The sequence below is a fragment of the Hypomesus nipponensis genome, chromosome 18 (genome assembly GCF_054491055.1).
Source record: "Hypomesus nipponensis isolate SF chromosome 18, ASM5449105v1, whole genome shotgun sequence".
NCBI lineage: Eukaryota > Metazoa > Chordata > Actinopteri > Osmeriformes > Osmeridae > Hypomesus > Hypomesus nipponensis.
In genome coordinates this window covers 16,771,227-16,793,210 of record NC_140378.1, presented here as the reverse complement: position 1 = coordinate 16,793,210, position 21,984 = coordinate 16,771,227, and the positions used below count along the sequence as shown (strand labels likewise).

General features: G+C 43.2%; 4 protein-coding genes and 2 non-coding genes across 6 annotated transcripts; 4 read left to right on the top strand and 2 right to left on the bottom strand.

Moving 5' to 3' along the window:
• Positions 1–196: 196 nt before the first annotated feature.
• Positions 197–268, bottom strand: trnah-gug (transfer RNA histidin (anticodon GUG)). The gene has a single exon. It is a non-coding gene; the product is annotated as a tRNA-His (tRNA).
• Positions 269–580: 312 nt separating this feature from the next.
• Positions 581–652, top strand: trnae-uuc (transfer RNA glutamic acid (anticodon UUC)). The gene has a single exon. It is a non-coding gene; the product is annotated as a tRNA-Glu (tRNA).
• Positions 653–843: 191 nt separating this feature from the next.
• vma22 (vacuolar ATPase assembly factor VMA22) lies at positions 844–2,847 on the top strand. The gene is made up of 5 exons (XM_084680495.1): positions 844–1,135; positions 1,239–1,342; positions 1,422–1,531; positions 1,737–1,940; positions 2,632–2,847. Exons 1-5 carry the CDS (start codon positions 1,019–1,021, stop codon positions 2,751–2,753), a joined length of 657 nt encoding a protein of 218 aa, XP_084536621.1. The 5' UTR covers positions 844–1,018; the 3' UTR covers positions 2,754–2,847.
• A 1,701-nt stretch (positions 2,848–4,548) lies between these two features.
• On the top strand, positions 4,549–9,332 carry LOC146252456 (zinc finger BED domain-containing protein 4). Its single transcript, XM_084680521.1, has 5 exons — positions 4,549–5,045; positions 5,475–5,690; positions 6,245–6,516; positions 6,801–7,398; positions 7,601–9,332. Exons 1-5 carry the CDS (start codon positions 4,896–4,898, stop codon positions 8,429–8,431), a joined length of 2,067 nt encoding a protein of 688 aa, XP_084536647.1. The 5' UTR covers positions 4,549–4,895; the 3' UTR covers positions 8,432–9,332.
• A 2,094-nt stretch (positions 9,333–11,426) lies between these two features.
• On the top strand, positions 11,427–13,389 carry apobec2b (apolipoprotein B mRNA editing enzyme, catalytic polypeptide-like 2b). Its single transcript, XM_084679540.1, has 3 exons — positions 11,427–11,848; positions 12,582–12,762; positions 13,029–13,389. Exons 1-3 carry the CDS (start codon positions 11,550–11,552, stop codon positions 13,374–13,376), a joined length of 828 nt encoding a protein of 275 aa, XP_084535666.1. The 5' UTR covers positions 11,427–11,549; the 3' UTR covers positions 13,377–13,389.
• Positions 13,387–21,242, bottom strand: LOC146252454 (Fc receptor-like protein 5). The gene is made up of 18 exons (XM_084679050.1): positions 21,236–21,242; positions 21,078–21,131; positions 20,701–20,967; positions 20,063–20,353; positions 19,679–19,951; positions 19,041–19,331; positions 18,657–18,929; positions 18,053–18,343; positions 17,472–17,744; positions 16,867–17,157; positions 16,421–16,693; positions 15,983–16,097; positions 15,574–15,731; positions 15,276–15,377; positions 14,946–15,011; positions 14,655–14,714; positions 14,468–14,533; positions 13,387–14,346 (listed from the first exon to the last, which is right to left on the bottom strand). Exons 1-18 carry the CDS (start codon positions 21,240–21,242, stop codon positions 14,273–14,275), a joined length of 3,225 nt encoding a protein of 1,074 aa, XP_084535176.1. The 3' UTR covers positions 13,387–14,272.
• Between the last annotated feature and the right edge of the window lie 742 nt (positions 21,243–21,984).

Below are 21,984 nucleotides of genomic sequence, written 5' to 3'. Positions count from 1 at the left end.
TCATGTCGGAACATGGATGTGGTGACGAGCAGTTTCTCTCCAATATCAGATCCAGTAAGAGTTGTAAACGACGATACCTTATCAACTATTGGCATCAACCAATGTAATAACCAACACACACGTGTGCTGTTAATACATTACACTTCTCTAATAACCAAAAAAAGCGAACCTTCTTGCCGTGTCAGGGATGCATCCCTGCCGTGACCCGGATTCGAACCGGGGTTGCTGCGGCCACAACGCAGAGTACTAACCACTATACGATCACGGCAACCTACTGAAGGTTCTGCACTGCGCGTTGAAAGTAGGCTTTAAAAACATTAATCAACTGATTCATTTTTGCAACACAAAATCATTATAAGGATATAAAAAAAGAATAGACGTCAGGAATTTAATGACAATTAAAGCAGACTACATTGCAAAGGACCTGCATAAATGCAGGCACACGTTGTTTCATACCTTTTGGTTAACTGATGGAACGATTGTAGCAACAGCTTTCCATCAACACCAACCAAAAAATATAATTATTGCACTTTACCAATGACTATATTCAAAAACTGAACGAACAACAAAATTATTCAAGTCCCATATGGTCTAGCGGTTAGGATTCCTGGTTTTCACCCAGGCGGCCCGGGTTCGACTCCCGGTATGGGAACTACACTTTTTATTACTAATGATTACTTAACAATGTCATACAATTGCTTAACTACAATACGATGTCATAACAATGTAGTCATTTCATTCGGCACTGAGCTTTACCTAGCGTGATCTTGAACCGTTCTAGTCTACCGAAGAACGAGGAAGCAGCAACTTGGATTGGCTAAACTGTAGGTCAGGTGGTGTCTGTCACATGTCAATGCGGAACTGAAATAAGACGAACGGAAGAGCTTTGTAAACATTACTAAAGAAGCATACATTGATTTCTATATCAATTAAACTGAAAGCCATAGACGTTTGTTCATCTAAGGATTACATTGCATGTTCTGTTATTTAGTTGTTTGGGACTGAGGACGAAAAGAAGATGGGTCTTTCTGACGCACAAACATCTTTACAGTTGGATGAGGTTTTGCTTACATTTATGGACCAGCTAGAGGAACTGGAGGAGAAACGAGGCAGATTGAACTCACTCATTGAGCAGGTTTGGGGTTCAGCAAAAAAGCACAACACAACAATGTCCGAACTGTCCGAATATGTGTAGCCTAGAAAGACCGCACACTCAATATCATTTGTGTGCTCTCTAGGGATGGTTTTCCATGTCGCAAGCGCGTTATTCCATGGGCAACAAACAGGTTTCGGCTCTTCAGTATGGGAGCGACATGGAGCCGCTAGTCCGTGTGCATGCAAGGTAAGAAGTTGCTTTGATATGTACATAACGTTATGTGGATGTTCTAAATGTGCTGCCTGACTTGAATCGTATGCTACAGAACACTGACGAATGGTGATACTGAGTTTCACACTGAGAGAATTTCGCGGACGTGCGATGACAACGAAAAAGACTCAAAGCCAGTGGAAGATATAGGACCTAAAGAGGAAGGTACGTTAACGTATATGACAAGTCATATTTTGTATCAACGTTATTTAAAAAAAATAACATAACTAGCCTACTTAATAACAATTTGAGCGACGGGATTATTAAGAAATAGTAATAATCCAAATGTAGGCCTATTTGCTTTGCGTTTGTTTCACTCAATAACTCCCATGTTATTTCCAGCTCTTTCTTAACTAGTAATGTTCACCAGGTGTGAGGAGAAGAACTAAAGCTAAAACGGACGGTGCAGAAAATGATGTGGATGAAAAGCCTTCGTCGAAAACGGAGAATGCTCCCATTGATTTATCATCTAAACCAACTAAATCCGAGCACAACCCACAACAAGACCCACTGAAATGGTTTGGGATTCTTGTGCCCCAGTCCCTGAAACAAGCTCAGTCTTCTTTTAAACAAGGTTTGTTTAGCGCGTCTTTTCTAAAAAATAATATATCTGACCAAATCATACATTACAGATAGCCTACTATAATGGGGCCAAAATACTGACATTTAAATCTACACACTAAAGTCGCCATTACGAGCAGCTAGGCTGTTGCAGATACAGCAAACTAAAGTTGTTACGTCAAAAAGCAACACCAAGTTCTACAAATGCGGGGCACTAGAGCCCGCGAGTTAGGCTAACTTCTTGATTTCCTGAAGTAGCATACATCCGCCTAGACGTTTAAAAGATGACGTGTTTCAGTGCCTTTGATTGTATAAAACTATACATTTTTACCTTAAGTAGATTTCAACGTGAAGCTTCACGGCAAGCTGTTCAACATAGCTAGGCCTTATGGTAGCAGTGAGGCCACGTGAAGGAGGGGCTGTTAGTGAAGCTATTAGCTTACTGGTGTAACTTTCTCTTCATTAAATTAAACATTCTCATGCATTGCGCTAAATTGTGTTATGTGGACCAGGCCTACCTTGGAGGTTTGCACAATGTAATCGTTGGGCGGGGCTGGCTAACTCACACACACTCTGTCTCTCTTTCTCTCTTCCTCTCTTTCTCTTTCTTTCTGTCTCTTTCTTTCTCTCTCTCTTTCTCTCTCTTTTTCTCTCTTTCTCTTTCTTTCTCTCTCTTTCTCTTTCTTTCTCTCTCTCAAATATAGGGATCGAGCTTTCTGCAGAGATTGCTGCTCTCCAGAGTGAAGTCCTGAGGACCAGAAGACAGTTGCAGCAACTACTGAAAGACAAACAAAGTTTACCGGAAAAAACGGATGCAACCACATGAGACTAAATGCTATAGACTGATTTAGAATCTAATCCCGTACTTTATGCTCAAAGCTGAATAAATGTAACCTATTAAAATATTTTGTGTATATGTATACATGTTTTTACATGAAGATGCATTCCGACTGTCTCTGCTTCTTGGAAAGACTGATGTCAGTGACATCTGGAAATGGGTTCAATCATAGATAAATCTTATACCTTCAATATGCCTACCTATGGAACAATGGCATAGAGGGCAAGTGCAGTTAGATTTTGCAGATCATGTTGAAAGCATCCCAAATTCCCAGTCAGATGCGTAGTAAACATAGTTGAATTTTCTAATTACTAATGTTGACCCCTTAGTATTGGCACCAGTGTTGCGCCTTCAGGGCAGGGGCGAATCTAGGTTCCCACTTTTGGGGGGGGCTAAGCCCCTAGATAAAACCTATTATTTTTCCTGTGACCCAGCAAAACTAGGGGGGTCTGGGGGCGTGTTCCCCAGAAGATATTTTTGAAAATATCCTTTTAAATAGTGTCCTGGGTTTTACGAAGGGAAATGAACACATTTGGGTTTCAAATATGAAAGAAACATTTTATTATTATTTTACATACAAATAGGAAAGAGGACTAGATATGCCCATACTTCAGGGAATGATTGACAGACGGAAAAACATGCAAATAAAATGCAATCCCAAAATGAATTAAATCAGGAAAACGGCGGTACAGCATGAAAATACTGTGGGCCGTTTAGGAAATAATTAATACTGTCCTTACAAAACACATAAAACACATTCACATGTGAAATATAAGGATGAGTAAGAATCTTGAAGAATGTAAGTGTGAGAAAATGTTCAGTATCCAGAATCCATTTCAGAACATCCAGAAGTCAGTAGTTTAGCAATTTTACAGAAACGGGAGCATAACAGCTTTAAACAGGACAAAAACAATTGATACTGGGTGACCAAACACACAGATCTAGAAAAAGTCAAGAAAGCAGGGTTCTGGAGTGCAAATATTTCTGCTCTGTTTAACCCAGCATCAAATTATTCTTACTGTACACTGAGGGGACTCCTAGGAGTAACCAGAGTAAGTTTCATGCATGTGGCACTTTCCTAGTCAGAGTTAGCAGGGGGTGCATTTATTGGCAAGACACATTACAGCCCTGCCCTGAAATGCACCCCCATCAAATGATTCTTACTGTACATATATGTTTGTGTAAGGACAGGCTGAATTATTTCCTAGACGGCTCCTCATACAAGGGTGGTGCAGTTTCTCACTTTTCACATTTGAACACCATTAAACAAAAAGGAAAATGCTAATCATATGATTTCATTTGGATATGGACTGAACAATTGCAGACAAAAATAGATAATTTGAATAATATTGTGGAATTGCATTTTCATAAACCGAGGTAATGCAGGCAAAATTTGAAATTGAAAATGCTGTTGTGGGATCGCATTTTCATTTTTAAGGCATAAAGCTGGCCATGACTTTGAAAATTAAATGCCAAAATGTATTTTTAATATTGTCAGTGAATGTGCATACCAGACATTAAAATGTAAATCACATGATTGCCTTTTCATTTGATGTTGACAGACATAACGTAGGCTAAAGTTTCCATAAAAAATTATGAATTTGAATAAAGTCAATATGATTCCATTCTACGCCAGTAGCTACACCGTCTCAGATCACATGATGGTTAATCCGAATACATGGATCCAACGGATAAAACCAAATGATACCGGGAACTGACGAAATAGAATGATATAATCTAGTGCACGGTATACTTCCTGGTCCAATTGTAATGGAGACCGAATTGCTCTGAGACCAACCCCTCTGCCTCCATCGGACGGATGACAGACCTAGAGAAGAGGTGGAACACTTGTGTAGGATTAGAAACGATTTACTTTATATCCAAGCATGACACGCACAGTGGCCAGCATCACTGTAGCCAATCTCAGATACGATAGCTGTAAAAGCAGGCATGTAACTGCTGTTTGCAATGGTCTTTTGTTGCGCTCTCATGCCAGACTGTGATCATTTCGATTGAAAAGAAAACATCGCTACTCTCATGATCAGAGGCGAGGTGAGATGATACACAGTCTATCCAAGATCGTCTATCAAGAGTTCTATTCACTTCCGAGTAAAAGGGTTGTACAATCCAATGGCGTCAAATTCGAAGGTATCTATTTTGGATTACTTTAATATCGTATTTGAAGGGGAAAATGGCAAAATCGAATCCAACTGCAAGGCTTGTGGCACAAGGATTCAGGCCAAACGAAGTGTCACATCCAACTTCGTCACCCATCTGAAGGTAAAATGATCATATATTCTTGGCTTTTGTTGCATTCATATGATTTAGATTTGATAAAACCCAGAGTGGCACATTAATGTTGTGCGGACGCGTTTTTTAAAAGGGGAGGGGATGGGAATAAGGGAATTGCCCGATGGCTTGGGCTAGTCGTTAGCCGAAGATTTTCCCTATATGAAGCTGTCTACAATCTTCATAATGACCAGGTCACAGACTAATAAGCGCTTCTCAGTAATATGGAACAATTATTCAAAACATCACATCCGGAGAAAAGGAATTATAGAAGAAACATATTGGTGTAGGCTACATGGTAGCTCACACAGTGAGATGGCTGTGGTTGGATAATGTTTGTTTATAAAGTTACAAAGTTTCAGGAGGGTACCTTCCCCTCCACTTGTCTCCATCTTTCCTTCCTTTTATTCCTGTTAACAGCGTAAGCACCAGGCCATGTATGATGAGTTTGTTAAGAGGAAGGATATGAAGCGAGAGGCATACTCATCTAGCTCTATGCATGGCCTCACCTCCACCACCAACGGAGGCAGCGCCCGCTTCTCTCACAGCATTTCTGCCGGAGCCGGAGGGGGAGGGATAGGAGGAGCAGGAGGAGCTGCAGGAGGAACCAAGTTTGACCGCCATGATCCTCGGCAGGTGGGTTCACACCTTTAGATTCCTGTGTTTGTTTGTTGCAAATGCAAGCTTATTGCTGTGTTATCAATCTGGAGTAAAGCATCTTTTTTAAGTGCTTGATAAGGAAGTTATTCAGAAGAAGGCAGGCCGGAAGGAGTCAAGACAAAGGAAAGAGTTTGAATTTGGTTTATTAGTCGAGCGCCCGGATCGAACAATCAGTTCAAGACAAACTGATGGCATGAGTGAAAACTCTGTCTCTCAGCCTTGCTTAAATACATGAGTTAGACAGTACAGATATAGAATGCACAGAATTACTTCCTTAACCGGTCTTCAGTGGTCAGTACACTGCTACACTAGAGCATACACCAGCAGGTGAAGTGGTCGTTCAAGTCCCAGTTTTTACATGATTTCCCTCACAGTCTCCTAACTGTCTGGGCTGTGTGCTATATTCTGCTCAGTGGAGGCCTTGCTGCAGGACCTCTTGACCTTACAAATACTCAGGTTGCACATGTACACAGAAAATCTGCCTTACAGTGCTGTCATTAAGGTTTCCTCATGTTACCGTCATCCGTCAGGTCCTGATATCGGAGGCTATCGCAAAGATGATCGTGCGTGACCTGCAGCCGGCGTCCATCGTGGAGAACCAAGGTTTCCGTGAGCTCCTTGCCCTCCTGGAGCCTCGTTTCACCCCTGAGTCCCGGCGCTATGTTCAGAGCCAGCTTCTACCAGCCTACGCCTACCAGGCTCAGCTTGCCACCCGCCAGGCCTTGGCCTCGGCGCATGCTCTCAGTCTAAGCCTGGATTTGTGGAGGGGTCCCTCAGGGACCAGTGCAGGGGCCAATGCAGGGTAGGTGTATAGGAAACTAAGATATGTGTTTTTATGTATTTGTCATATCCACATCCTCTCTTTTCTGGATACAAGACTTGCTCTCCTGTGCTTTTTTCTTTTATTTAGGTTCTTGGTATACATTTGTATTTTAAGCAAATGTTAAGGTATAGATTTGAGCATCACTCAATGCCATAAGTATAACATATTTTATAGTATTTGTAGTGTTCCTCCTCGGGCCAATGTTGTTTATCATCTACAACATGTTTGTAACAACATTCCCTGTCACCGTGTTTCATTGGTAGGTACCTGGGTGTCACCTGCCACTTCCTGACCGCTGACTGGCAGATGCGCTCTGCCTTGCTGGCATGCCTTTCCCTGGTTGGTGGCAGTTCATCCAATCGCGTGCTCACAGAGTTTCAAGAGGTGTGTCATGCTAACGGGGTCCTGGGACGAGCGTTCCGCGTGGTGGCCGACACCTTTCCTGCTGAAACGTGGCCCACGTGTCATCTCCCCGGCTTCCACATCCACGCCAATGGAGAAGGGGAGGAGGAGGAAGAGGTGGACAGTGGGAACGAGGATGCGCAGGGAGCAGACAAGAGGAACGGAGGGAGCGACGGAGGGGAAGAAGTGGGAGAAGAGTGGGGAGACTTGTGGGACCAGGGTCTGGGTGTGTGTCGGGTGGACTGTTTCTCTCGCTCCCTGGACGCCTGTGTGAGAGAGGGCTTGCGTTCCTGCCCTCAGCTGTCTTCTGCCCTGGCCAAAGCTGCCTGCTTCTACAATTACATCACCTCTGCTGTGCCCACAGAGAAACTCAACCAGGTGTTCGGCAACCCCGAGGGCCCCCCGGCAGGTTTGGGGGGCCCTGCACCTGTGGAAAGAGACTGGGCATCCCAGCTGAAGGTGGGTAGCATCTGTAACATTTAAAACCAACATAGACACATTATCCTGCAATAGTGCGTTTATCTAGTTTTGGGCTGCACCTATGCTAATGACATTTCTCTGCTAAGAGACTTCACATTAGCTTTACCACTGGGATACTAAATACCAATATTTGGAATGATTATTCTTGTTATTTGGAAGGCTGACTGTGTCCTCCGTGCAGGTGTTGCGGCGCATGCTTGACTGTGCTGACTTCCTGGAGGAGGTGAGTGGGCGAGGGGAGCTGGCTCTGGGCAGCCCAGAGAGGGCGCTACTGAGGGAGCTCACAGACACGCTGGAGCCCTTCACCGAAGCCTGGGACATGGTGCAAGGAGACCGTCAGGCAGACAGACACGTGGCCCTCAGCTTAGCTCTGCCCTGTGTGCTGGGGCTCCGGAAGCACCTGTCAGAGACCTCCACCCCCCACTGCCCCTCTCTCCTGCTGGGCCTGGCCCAAGGTGTGGAGCGCAGGCTGGCTCCTCTCCTGCAGGACCCTCTCTACATCACTGCCACCACCCTGGACCCCCAGTTTAAGCTCTCCTGGAGCAGTGATGACTGGCACAGGCAGGTTGTCCTGGAGGAGGTGAGTAAACTCTCCACCCCGGCCTCGAGCATCCAGGACCCCTGCTCGGAGACCCATCCCCAGGCCCAGTCACCTTCATCCCAGGCCCCATCACCCGTCTCCTCCCTGGCCAGACCCTGCAAGCTCTTTTCCTTCATCAAACAGAGGCCAACGGCGCAGGCCAAGAGCCTGGAGCAGGAGCTGGCCGCGTACCTGCATGAAGAGCCCACGGACGAGGAGCCCTTGCACTACTGGAGGCGGAAGGCCATTGACTTCCCTCAGCTTGCCCAGGTGGCCCAAAGGGCGTTCACCATCCCAGCTAGCAGCACGGGCGTAGAAACAATTTTTTCCCTGGCAGGACGCTGTCTGCGGCCAGAGACGGGCCGCGTCCTACCAAAGAACCTGGAGACACTCATCTACCTGAAGGCCAACTACAGGCTTCTGTGGATGTAGGGGGGAAATTCTACTGCTGTTCAGATACACACACTACTGACAGTAAGACATTGGGCCAATTACAACCAACTGAGCTAAGGGGATGGGTCTTAAGGGACTCCAATTGTTGTAACTTGCTTGTTTCGGTAGATAAATAAATACTTTATATATAAACAAAATATTTTTATGGGTTCCATCCTTTATTTTGAGTTTTTACAGTTTGAAACGAGCGGCTACTTTGACAGCACAGCCCAGAAAGTTGTATTTAGTTGCTATGGAAACTACTCATGTTGGTTGGAATTGGCTTGTGTCAAGAATTATGGGAACCTAAATTATTTCAAGGACTTCAAACCAACGTGAGATCTGGGATCATGGATTATGCATTGATTCCAGAGTTGCCTCAGAAGTCAAATCTAGCTGTTCTTAAATTGGGATTCTGGCTTAATGGTATTTGATGCCCCCATTTTCAGAGTTGTGTGCGTGCAGAGTAGCACAAGCCTTCTGACCACAGTCTAGATGTTTCTTTGGACAATCTAGAATAATGTATTATATTTCTGTGGACCAAGAAGGCTGATCAATACTAATGCATTTACCGACATTCTTATTACAACTGCAGCAGGATTTAGAATCATAATATTATGTTACAGAAAACACTGACTCCCAAACACAGCTTGTGCCTGTACTATACTACCAGCCAGTATACTGTAGTCAGATACCAAGGATAACCAAATGGTCTTTTATATAGCATTTATATATCAATGATAAGCTTAGGTCGTAACTAATTAAATATGTTAAAGCTTAGTGAAGCTGAACCAGGAGTGATTGCCCTCACTTTGTACACACATTGTAAGACGGACTGACTCACTCACTCATTACCTTTCTCTTTCTCACTACAATAAACTTATAGAGTTGTACAATAGTGCATGGGCAAGTTTGTTTGAGTCAGTTTGAGACATCTTAACATGTGTTCTTAGACATGCAGTATGTGTTGTTGTTTTTGTAAGAAGAAATGTGTGTGTCCACACACATTTATTGCTGGTGGAGGAATGGCAGGCAGACTGCCAATCTCATTTTTGACCTTAAAGCATTTATATCTTCCCCTGCAAATCCTTCTTAGCCCACACGCCCTTCCACCGACTGGGGGGTCAATTTCATTTCAATTTCATTATGAGCTCTTTTTCCCCCCTTCCAATTTCATGTCCAATTTCATTTCTGAGGATAGGGAAAATGAAATTGGATTGATCCCTGACACTACCCTAAAAAAAAGATTCACAGGAGGGATTGGGGTTGGTGGTGGCTTGGCATGTCTTTATGTGTGTCTTACGGTTTCTGTGCGGATGTGTATGCGCATGCATGGGAATGCTCCCTTTGTTTACGAACAGGGACTGTAATTGTGTAGTCCGGCCAGCAAAGCTATGGGGTAATTTAAAGTAATTCCATTATGGTTGAGTTTGAGTTAGCTGTGAGGGAGCCAGGGAGACAGGAAGTTACATCCGTCACTGTACTTGGTTCTACAGCCTATAAAGGGCAACACATGACCACTGAGACATAATATAGCGTTCTGTAGCTAGATGCCTCCCAAGATAGACCTGCCCTGTCCAATCCCACCCTGACAGCCAGGTTGTTAGTCAGGTGGAGAGGGATAGAGATGGTTTGACACAAACAGAATTGGTCTCATCAAAACAATCTGGAGAAGGGGGTTGCTCATGGCAACAAGGCAGCCCCCCCCCCCCCCCGTTCTTCAAAATGCACATTCTTTACTGTCAGTTTCTCCCTCTCTATTTTTCTTTCCCCAACCTCTCTCTCTTTCTCTCTATTTTTTTTTCTGTCACACACCTCTCTTCTTCTGTGGGGACACCACTTTACAGGGACAACAATTTCTGTAATAAAATGACAAGGTGATCCCATAGATCATAATCATCAATTATCACTCCGAAACACCAGATCACCAGATGTATCTGGGATGTCTATGCTTCATGCGACTAGTTATCATTTAGTACACAGATGTTTGTGTGTGAGTGTTTGCATATTTGAAGCGAGTTTCTGGCATGTGTTTCTTTGTGGATGTGTGTTGGTATGTGTTTTGAGCAGCTTGAAGGCCACCCCCACCCCAGTGACAGCTCATCTATTTGAGTTAGACGTAGGCAAGCTGCGCTAGCTACTGTGCAGCCTCGGTAATTGCCTCTGAAATGAATTACTTGGCAGACAGAGAAGCAGAGAGGGGGGAGAAGAAAATTGTAATTGAAGTGCCCCCCCTCCACAACCACCCATCCCCCCTCTCTCTTGCGCTTCACGTTATTACATCTGCAGTGCAGAAATTCATTTCCCTCCCAAACACAATCCCTTTTTCCCTCCTCCTCCCTCTGTCCCCTCCCCTCCGCCTGTGGTGTCCACACTGACGCCTGGGGGAATTCAACCATTGATTGTTTGTCTTAAGCGTGCTCATTTCACACACGCATGCACACACTCAAACGCTTTGTCCCAGAATCCATTGTTTTGAACTCCAAACAGAACAACTTTTAGCCTTTTCCGTTAGGTGCGTGTGGTTGCCCTTTGGCGAGACTAAGTGCGGTTGCACGGCCCAGGGGCCGAAGAGTTTCTAACTGGCAGGAGTAGAGAGGTGTTCAGTATCTATCTATCTCGAGAACCTCGCTCACCCCCCACACACACAGAGCCAGAGTTGCGCTATTAATAGCCTGCCTGTTGTTGGTTGCTGAAACTACTGATAGTTTGACAAATAGGAAAGCAGAAGTTGTGTGCATCTTTCTGTGTGAATTTCTTTTAAAATATATATATAACAAATACACAGGAGAAACACGCACACAAGTCTATTTCAGTGGTGTTGTCTCGTTAGCATGACAATGTGGATTATGTCGGCCAACTGCTGCTGTTATGACATGGCCTTCCCTCAACCCCAGGCACACACACACACACTCATGGATGTCCCTTGGCCTTATTATAGAAAGGCATGGAAAAAGGGGGAGTGAGCGATGATACCACCGACTTCTCACTGGACTGAAGTCAGACAAGCACACATATTCGAGCCACCACAATAGACCTATTTCTGTGGGGGCTCACACACAGACCTCTCCTCATACTCTGCCTGACAGCCACGTCCTTTGAAACACAAACACACATCATGGCTGACAGGAACCCAGGTCGTCCCATTGTGAAGAAAAAGGAGAAGAAGTCAGAGAACAAAACGGATAAAGAGAAGGAGAAAGAAAAAGAAGAAAAAGATAAAGGCGTGAAAAAGCCAAATAAAACAGCGAAGAAGTCTGAGAAATCCGAAGAACAACCGCAGACACAGGAAGAGAAGAAGAAGGAGGGAGATGGAGGAGCAGGACCAGGAGAGGGAGCAGAGGGGAAGATGGATGGTGTGGAAGAGAATGGAGAGTTCCAGCCTATAGACCTGCCACCATTTGAGATCGTCACAGGGTGGGTAAGATCTACTGTTCTCACTCGCTCCAACTTGCACAAACACACACAGAGACATCTCTCTATTTTTCTCTCTCTCTCTTTCGTAATTTTCTACTCTACAAACAACAATACTGTTGGGGTACATGAGAGACACTGAGACTAATGACAGGCACCTGCTGTCATCTGGCATCTATTCTCAGGAGTAAGGGTAGGGGTGACTCATTGAATTGATATAGCTATACCCTTCCAGCATACTCTTCATTCACACTTCCTTTCAAATAATACCTAAATAAATCTTGTATTATGAAATGCATGGTTCATATTCTCAGATATCTCATATATATTTACCTTGATTAATTAACAGGAAAGGACCAGGAAGGACAGTTTGAAGGATGTATTTTGAGGTATTTGGATTTTCCCTCAGCCCCTGTATTAAACGCATGACTCATCCTGACAAGGAGGTTGTTTAAGCTGGCCTGAGGCCTGCTGGATTCAGTAGGACGGCTGGAAACACAAAATCACCACTGTCACTGACTACATTTAATAGCAGATAGATCTCTAGACGGTGTGCGGTGGCCACAAATAAACGGTTTGAATTATGAAAAAGCTGGTTGTTTCATATGCTGCTGAAGTGAAACGTATTCTCTGTTCTTTCTAGGAGACCAAGTGTAGTTTCTAGGTAAAAGGGATGGAACTGATATTGACGCTAGGAAGTCTGCTTTTCTCACTTTCTTTTGTTTTCCTCTCATAGGGAACAAATGAACCCGTTCTATTTCAAGTTCCAGTTCAGGAACGTTGAATACTCATCCGGGAGGAACAAGACCTTCCTGTGTTTCCGAGTGGAGACACCAGGGAGCAGTGTGGAGCCTCTGCAAGGCTTCATGGAGGACGAGCATGCCTTGGCACACGCAGAGGAGGCTTTCTTTCAGCAGGTAACACACACACACACAAGCACACACACAAGCACACACACAAGCACACGCACTCATACACACACACACACAAGCACAGGCACTCATACACACAGACACACACAAGCACGTGCACTCATACACACACACACACACACACACACACAAGCACACACACACTCACACACAAGCACACACACACACACACACACTCATAGGCACTCACATACACACACACACACACACACACTCACACATAGCTGAGTTCTCTCTGCTCCTTTCCATAGGTGCTCCCTCACTATGACCCCAACCAGTGTTACGAGGTCACATGGTACGTGACGTCCAGCCCCTGCGCGGCGTGCGCCGCCAAACTTGCAGACATCCTCCATCAGAGGAAGAAGCTCCGCCTCACCATCTTCTGCTCCCGCCTCTTCATGTGGGAGGAGCCAGAGATAGGGGAGGGGCTAAAGGCCCTAGCGGGCGTGGGCTGCAAGTTGAGGATGATGAAGCCGACAGATTTCCTGAAGGTGTGGGACACCTACGTGGAGAAGGAGGAGCAGATCTTCGCTCCCTGGGAGGACTGCCAAGACAACTATGTCTATTATGAGGAGAAACTGGCCGAGATCTTGAAATAGAAATGTGTATTAACTTATGCTTTACTTTTTTATTTACCAAATGCTAGATAATTATAGATGTCTCTTACATGCAAGTATAAGGGAGTGCCTTCAACTGGTATCTCTGACAAAGATGACGTTCTACGTCGTAGAAAAACAGCCATTGGTATTGGTTAGCAATACAAATTATTTTTTTGTACTTTAACATATATAGAATACTTCTTATAGGTATATTATATTAACAGGAGGGTTTCATATGGATTTGAAAAACAACATAGCTACTTAAGAAGTACAACTAAGACAGGAAACTGAAGAAATAGCAACAAGGAGAAATATATGCTATATCTGCCACCATCTGGTGGTATTGTCAAGAACTACACTATTTAAACATTCACATTCTGTACATGCAAGCTTACATCCGTTCAATAGAAGGTTCTGTATTTAACTATATTTAATAGTTTACTATGGGTTGGTCCATCCTATTATAGACCCATACTGAGGATAAGAAGATAATAAACAGGTTTCAAAAGTACTAGTTTTACATGGACAAATTGAATTAGGATTCATATAAATACATTGGAAAATACCTGAAAGACACTTTATAAAACAATACAAAGTATTTAATCTTCAGACTTAAATAGACTTCTCGTAACCCAGACAAGACAGGACAAGTTTTTTGCAAATGGTAGAACGTTAAATACACCTTCGCATTTCTTCACCATAGCATTTTCCTGAGTTCTTCCAGTTGATGCAGATACATAAGGACTCTCATAATCTAGATGCTAAGACCTAGAGTTCTAGCAGTAGAAAAAGTGCTCATGTGTACAGGTTAGACTGGGAGAGCTAACGGACCAGGTGATTATTAAGAATGGGGCCAGTGGAGGAGAGAGTAGAGCATTGTGACCCATTCTGGATTGTCAATTGTCCCCAGACATGAAGGAGACCATACCTCCATTTGCTGCCAGGGTGTCTGTGTTCTGAGATGACATCACTAAGGGGTGGAATGAAGGAAACAGTTTGTCACTGTGAGACAGTACAAAAAAGGTTTGTATATGTATACATCCAGTAAAGTACAGTACGCTACATTTGGGGGACAAGGCGATCATCATTACCTTGCTCATTTTCATAAAATATAGGAAGAGGTGTGGACTCATCGCAGATCCCCACCTCATCTTTGTCTTGATCCATGCACACACACACACACAAACACACACACACACACAGTGGTGAGTAGGTATGCAGGTAGACCAACTGATTTACATACAAGGTTGTGCATTTTGTGTGTATTGGTGAACTCACCTTCATTTTCAACTTTGTCATCTGCCTCAAGGATGTATTCAGTCAATGGACTGGGTGTATCTACAGAGGGGAAGAAGAGGAAGCATGATGAGGAAGTCACTAACCATCTTTTTACAAGCCTACCACGTTTTTATAGATCAAAGTTGGTGTGTCTATGTGTGTGTGTGTGTGTGTGTGTGTGTGTGTGTGTGTATGAAAGAAAGAGTGTTCGGAATCCCAATTCTGCATTACTGACTATTGATTGACTTCCCTTTACCATGAAAGATGAATCATACAGTTTGGTCTACATACCAGTGCTTGATTTTAGCTGAGCCATGGAGAGGAACAAGTTTTCTGTCTCGGTTTTCTTCGTTTCTACTGCAGAAGTAAAAAAAACAACTAGTGAAAACCATGACCTCACCACAAGTTTTCCTCTCTAAACACTGTGCAGTTTCTGGAACTAGAACACGCTGACATCAGCCAGGCTCATGTGTTGAGTACGTGTCAAAGTGATTGTATAGTTACATGTTGTCTCACACGTGTGTTATCTACATATGTGACATACAGCAGACAACCTGTGAAATTGGGCTGAAAGTGGGCGGTGTTTACAGGGACTCCTACAGGGGCAAGGGGAACACAAACCTGGTTTGCGTGTCAGACGTAGGCCGACGCATCCGATGAAGACAACGATGAGGCCGAAGAAGAGGCAGCCAGAGATGGAGAGAAGAACCTTCCTCTTCAGAGCTATGAAGGAGAGAGAGAGTGAGAGAGAGAGAGAGAGAGAGAGCACGAGAGAGAGAGAGAGAGAGAGAGAGAGAGAGAGAGAGAGAGAGAGAGAGAGAGAGAGATTTTCTTCTTTGCTTGATTCACTATATTCAATATATGTACAGACTTATTCAAGGCACAAATTCTAAGATCATCCTGCTCTCAGGTGACCTGCCTAAGTTCCGAGTCTTGAAGGCTTCACTGCGTGTGGAGTAAGATGGCCTCCCTTCACGTCGGCCCTCACAGCTGTACTGGCTCTGGTCAGGGTCTTCCTGGGGTGTGACAGTGTACCTCCTGTCTTCAGAGTTAACCACAAACACCTCCTCTCTGTGCCTGTGTATGGGTGTTCGTATGTGTGTGTATGTGTGTGTATGTGTGTGTGTGTGTGTGTGTAGGGAAGGGGGTTGAAGATATATGATGAAGGAAAATGTACACTTTACACTTGTTGTGTGAACATAGCCATTTACCAATCATATTCTAGACACACACAAAAAAACAACAATACAATTTCTATTCAATCACAATAAAATGTACTTCTATATGTTGTGCTGTTGGGATTGTTGAGTTTGTAGTTGTAAGTTTACCATGTGTAGTTCCACTGGTCACTGCTCTGATGAATCTTACACCTCAGGACCAGACTATCAGTGTAGAACACATCTGTCCAACCTGTCTCCAACGTCATCTCTGCCCACGGACGGACTACAAACACACACACACACACACACACACACACACAACAAAGACAAGGAATGGGCAAAAAATATGAGGATATTTGGCATACAATTTGTTCATTTGTAAAGGTTGACCCCTTTTTAACATTAGAAGAATATTTACCTTGAATGATAACATTTGTTGCCACATCTTACTTCTATATTACTAAAGACCCTTGCTAAGACCTCTTACCTTGCGTTTTCAGAGGGATGTCAACACTGTATTGTACTTTGTTGATACATCATAAATAATATGAATACAGTAACTATATTTTTCCCACCCTTGCTAAAGTCCTTTGATATTTAACTTACCTTGCGTTTCCAGACTAATGTCAACACTGTATTCTGAGTGAAACTGATGGCTGCCTCTTCTGACTCTGCACCGGTATGTTCCAGCATGACTCAGTTCAGTCTTGATGGTGTAACTGGTGCCTGAGACGGGCAGTGGTGTTCCCTGGGAGTCTTTGTACCACAGATATTCCCAGCCAGTGGAGACATCAACTTTACAGGTGAAGGTGACTGACTCTCCAACATACATCACCTCAAAACCTGGATCCCGGCTCAACTGGGGCTTGGGTTTCTCATCTGTGAGATAAAATAATAGACCAAATAGTTCCACAGACATGCATCCAAAGCAACTCTGATGATCTTAGCTGATCAGTCTAAATGATCACATGAAAACCTATTTTGTTGTTAATTTAAGATGAAGAATAATGGTTGCAATGGTCACCTACTATTTTCAACCCGCAGACACTCACCATAGACAGTCAGAGAGACTGATGTGCTGGATTCAGTGGTCACAGGCCTGGTCTTGTGTTTTCCCAAACAGCTGTACTCTCCAGAGTGTTTCTGTTCAGCAGAGACGATGGAGAGAGTAGTTCCCTCTGAGTTGATGGAGACAGTCTGGTCTGGTCCAGCCTTCTGTCCTCCTCTGGTCCATGTATATGTCCAGTCAGAGCTGTCCTGAACCCCACATCTCAGCTCCACTCTCTCAGAGGGGAACACATCCCACCATCCAGACAGCAGCTTCAGGGATGGGATTGGGACAGCTATGGGAGACGTCACATAGGTTAAATAGGAAAAACAGTAATTTTATAGGTTTATTTTTGTACACTTTACTTCTAGGAATGTAAAAAAAAATACCTAGGTACCGAAGAAAATATTTTTTTGCAACCCAATGTTTTTTTCTAGCTGTACTATACATTATTTTAAATATGATCAAATTAAAAACAACTTTGAATAATTTGTACAACCTTAGAAAATAGGTAAATGTCATGTTTGAAGAAAAGATTATTTGATCTGGTGTGATATCTTTTTCAACTCCTTTCCCAATGTTTCACACGTCAATAGTTATTTAACTTACCTTGCGTTTTCAGAAGGATGTCAACACTGTATTCTGAGTGAAACTGATGGCTGCCTCTTCTGACTCTGCACCGGTATGTTCCAGCATGACTCAGTTCAGTCTTGATGGTGTAACTGGTGCCTGAGACGGGCAGTGGTGTTCCCTGGGAGTCTTTGTACCACAGATATTCCCAGCCAGTGGAGCCATCAACTTTACAAGTGAAGGTGACTGACTCTCCAACATACATCACCTCAAAACCTGGATCCCGGCTCAACTGGGGCTTGGGTTTCTCATCTGTGAGATAAAATAATAGACCAAATAGTTCCACAGACATGAGTTATCATTCCAATTTATATCTATGATGTGGACAATCTCTAAATATTTAAAATCATCACATTGCAACGCTAATAATTCAACTAAACAGATGGTGCTACTACTAAGTTTGGTTCAGTACAAAACATTTCGCAAATATGCCAAAGCAACAGTGACGATCTTGGCTGATCAGTCTTAATGATCACATGAACATTTCTTTTGTTGATAATTTAAGATGAAGAATAATGGTTGCAATGGTCACCTACTATTTTCAACCCGCAGACACTCACCATAGACAGTCAGAGAGACTGATGTGCTGGATTCAGTGGTCACAGGCCTAGTCTTGTGTTTTCCCAAACAGCTGTACTCTCCAGAGTGTTTCTGTTCAGCAGAGACGATGGAGAGAGTAGCTCCCTCTGAGTTGATGGAGACAGTCTGGTCTGGTCCAGCCTTCTGTCCTCCTCTGAACCATGTATATGTCCAGTCAGAGCTGTCCTGAACCCCACATCTCAACTCCACTCTCTCAGAGGGGAACACATCCCGCCATCCAGACAGCAGCTCCAGGGATGGGACTGGGACAGCTATGGGAGACGTTACATAAGATAAATAGGAAAAACAGTAATTTTATCGGTTTATTTTTGTATACTTTATTTCTAGGAATGTAAACAAATACCTTGGTACTGAAGAAAATATTTTTTTGCAACCCAATGTTTTTTTCTAGCTGTACTATACATTATTTTAAATATGATAAAATTAAAAACAACTTTGAATAATTTGTACAACCTTAGCAAATAGGTCAATGTTATGTCTGAAGAAAAACGTATTTGATCTGGTGTCAAGTCCTTTTCAACTCCTTTCCTAAATGTTTCACACGTCAATAGTTATTTAACTTACCTTGCGTTTTCAGAAGGATGTCAACACTGTATTCTGAGTGAAACTGATGGCTGCCTCTTCCGACTCTGCACCGGTATGTTCCAACATAATCCAGTTCAGCCTTGATGGTGTAACTGGGGCCTGAGACGGGCAGTGGTGTTCCCTGGGAGTCTTTGTACCACAGATATTCCCAGCCAGTGGAGACATCAACTTTACAGGTGAAGGTGACTGACTCTCCAACATACATCACCTCTAAACCTGGATCCCGACTCAACTGGGGCTTGGGCTTTGATTCTGGTTTTACGGTAATTAACAAAAGCAACGTTCAACATAAAGTCATTACAACTGATCAAGACCAATAATTATAATCCTGACTATTTTGAAAACCATAAAAATATAGCTCACCATAGACAGTCAGAGAGACTGATGTGCTGGATTCAGTGGTCACAGGCCTGGTCTTGTGTTTTCCCAAACAGCTGTACTCTCCAGAGTGTTTCTGTTCAGCAGAGACGATGGAGAGAGTAGCTCCCTCTGAGTTGATGGAGACAGTCTGGTCTGGTCCAGCCTTCTGTCCTCCTCTGAACCATGTATATGTCCAGTCAAAGCTGTCCTGAACCCCACATCTCAGCTCCACTCTCTCAGAGGGGAACACATCCCACCATCCAGACAGCAGCTCCAGGGATGGGACTGGGACAGCTATGGGAAACGTCAAATAATATATATTGGCAAAACTGGACATTCTGCCTATGTTATCTACAGATATGGTACTTTTGACACCGTTTCTGCTTAATTAGTGGTGGTGATTGAATAGAAAAAGACAAATGTTAAACTATTCCAAGAGGTCTGTGCAGTCAATATGTACATTTTGTTCAATTACTGCATTGATAAATGACACAGAAACAATAAGCAATATTACTGAATTATATTTAAATCATGTATACATCTTTGGGAAATGTTGTACTTTGTTGATACATCATAAATAATATGAATACAGTAACTATATTTTTCCCACCCTTGCTAAAGTCCTTTGATATTTAACTTACCTTGCATTTCCAGACGAATGTCAACACTGTATTCTGAGTGAAACGGATTGCTGCCTCTTCTGACTCTGCACCAGTATGTTCCAGCATGACTCAGTTCAGTCTTGATGGTGTAACTGGTGCCTGAGACGGGCAGTGGTGTTCCCTGGGAGTCTTTGTACCACAGATATTTCCAGCCAGTGGAGACATCAACTTTACAGGTGAAGGTGACTGACTCTCCAACATACATCACCTCTAAACCTGGATCCCGACTCAACTGGGGCTTGGGCTTTGATTCTGGTTTTACGGTAATTAACAAAAGCAACGTTCAACATAAAGTCATTACAACTGATCAAGACCAATAATTATAATCCTGACTATTTTGAAAACCATAAAAATATAGCTCACCATAGACAGTCAGAGAGACTGATGTGCTGGATTCAGTGGTCACAGGCCTGGTCTTGTGTTTTCCCAAACAGCTGTACTCTCCAGAGTGTTTCTGTTCAGCAGAGACGATGGAGAGAGTAGCTCCCTCTGAGTTGATGGAGACAGTCTGGTCTGGTCCAGCCTTCTGTCCTCCTCTGAACCATGTATATGTCCAGTCAAAGCTGTCCTGAACCCCACATCTCAGCTCCACTCTCTCAGAGGGGAACACATCCCACCATCCAGACAGCAGCTCCAGGGATGGGACTGGGACAGCTATGGGAAACGTCAAATAATATATATTGGCAAAACTGGACATTCTGCCTATGTTATCTACAGATATGGTACTTTTGACACCGTTTCTGCTTAATTAGTGGTGGTGATTGAATAGAAAAAGACAAATGTTAAACTATTCCAAGAGGTCTGTGCAGTCAATATGTACATTTTGTTCAATTACTGCATTGATAAATGACACAGAAACAATAAGCAATATTACTGAATTATATTTAAATCATGTATACATCTTTGGGAAATGTTGTACTTTGTTGATACATCATAAATAATATGAATACAGTAACTATATTTTTCCCACCCTTGCTAAAGTCCTTTGATATTTAACTTACCTTGCATTTCCAGACGAATGTCAACACTGTATTCTGAGTGAAACGGATTGCTGCCTCTTCTGACTCTGCACCAGTATGTTCCAGCATGACTCAGTTCAGTCTTGATGGTGTAACTGGTGCCTGAGACGGGCAGTGGTGTTCCCTTGGAGTCTTTGTACCACAGATATTCCCAGCCAGTGGAGACATCAACTTTACAGGTGAAGGTGACTGACTCTCCAACATACATCACCTCAAAACCTGGATCCCGGCTCAACTGGGGCTTGGATGCTGGTTTTACGGTCATTAACAAAAGCAATGTTCAATATAAAGTCATTACAATTGATCAAGACCCATAATTGTAATTCTGATTATTTTGAAAACCCTGAAAATTAGCTCACCATAGACATAGACTGTGGCTGGTTCCAAAGACAGGCTTGGGGTCACTCCGGTCACTGACAACAGAGAAGTAGATATGATAGGAAACTTTTCAAACGTCAGCTATTGAGGAGAGGATGTTTGTAGAACAGAAAGCAGAACCAAAATAGAAAAAAGATACTGTCCATGGGTTCCAGAGACAAAGCAGCCCTTTGTCAGAACAGCAAAGCTGTGATCAAATGATGTCAATTTACTTAATTAGTCATAAAGGAAATTCAAAGGTGTTATTTGCGAAAAGAGAGAGAGACAAAATAGGAGTACTAAAGAGCAATGATCTTACCACCGTTTTGTGGTGTAACGTGTCTATGATCTTGGGCTGAGCAAAGACCAACTGAGAGCACTGCAGAACAGGAAAGAAGGACCATTTTAGGGTTTTTTTTTGGGGGGGGGGGATTCCACAAAATCAGTAACATTACCAGACCTGAAACTCACCATTGGAACTAAAAGGTAGACGGATAGATAGTTTTGGATGTTTTATTGATTCTATCAATTTTTATCGCAGTGAAACTGGAACTTACAGTGTTGTTGTAGCTTATTGACTTTAAAGTTATTAAAACAGTTTTACACAGAGTAAACAACACCATTTTCTCACACTATCGCACTTTCGAGGATTATATTCTTACATGCTCTTTTGGTTCCACCCATTGGCACTTATTTGCTTTTCACAATATATGCTTCATGTTTTGGCTACCAGCAATGTTTTTGGGGTTATCTTTTTGTAAAGCTCTCTCTTGTAAGTCGCTTTGGATAAAAGTGTCTCCTAAATGACTAAATGTAAATGTTCTCAAAGTTTAAGAAATGATAACTTACTGAAGACGAGGAGCCTATCAAGACACATTTTCCTCTGAGTGTCTCTAAAGGCGAGGCACA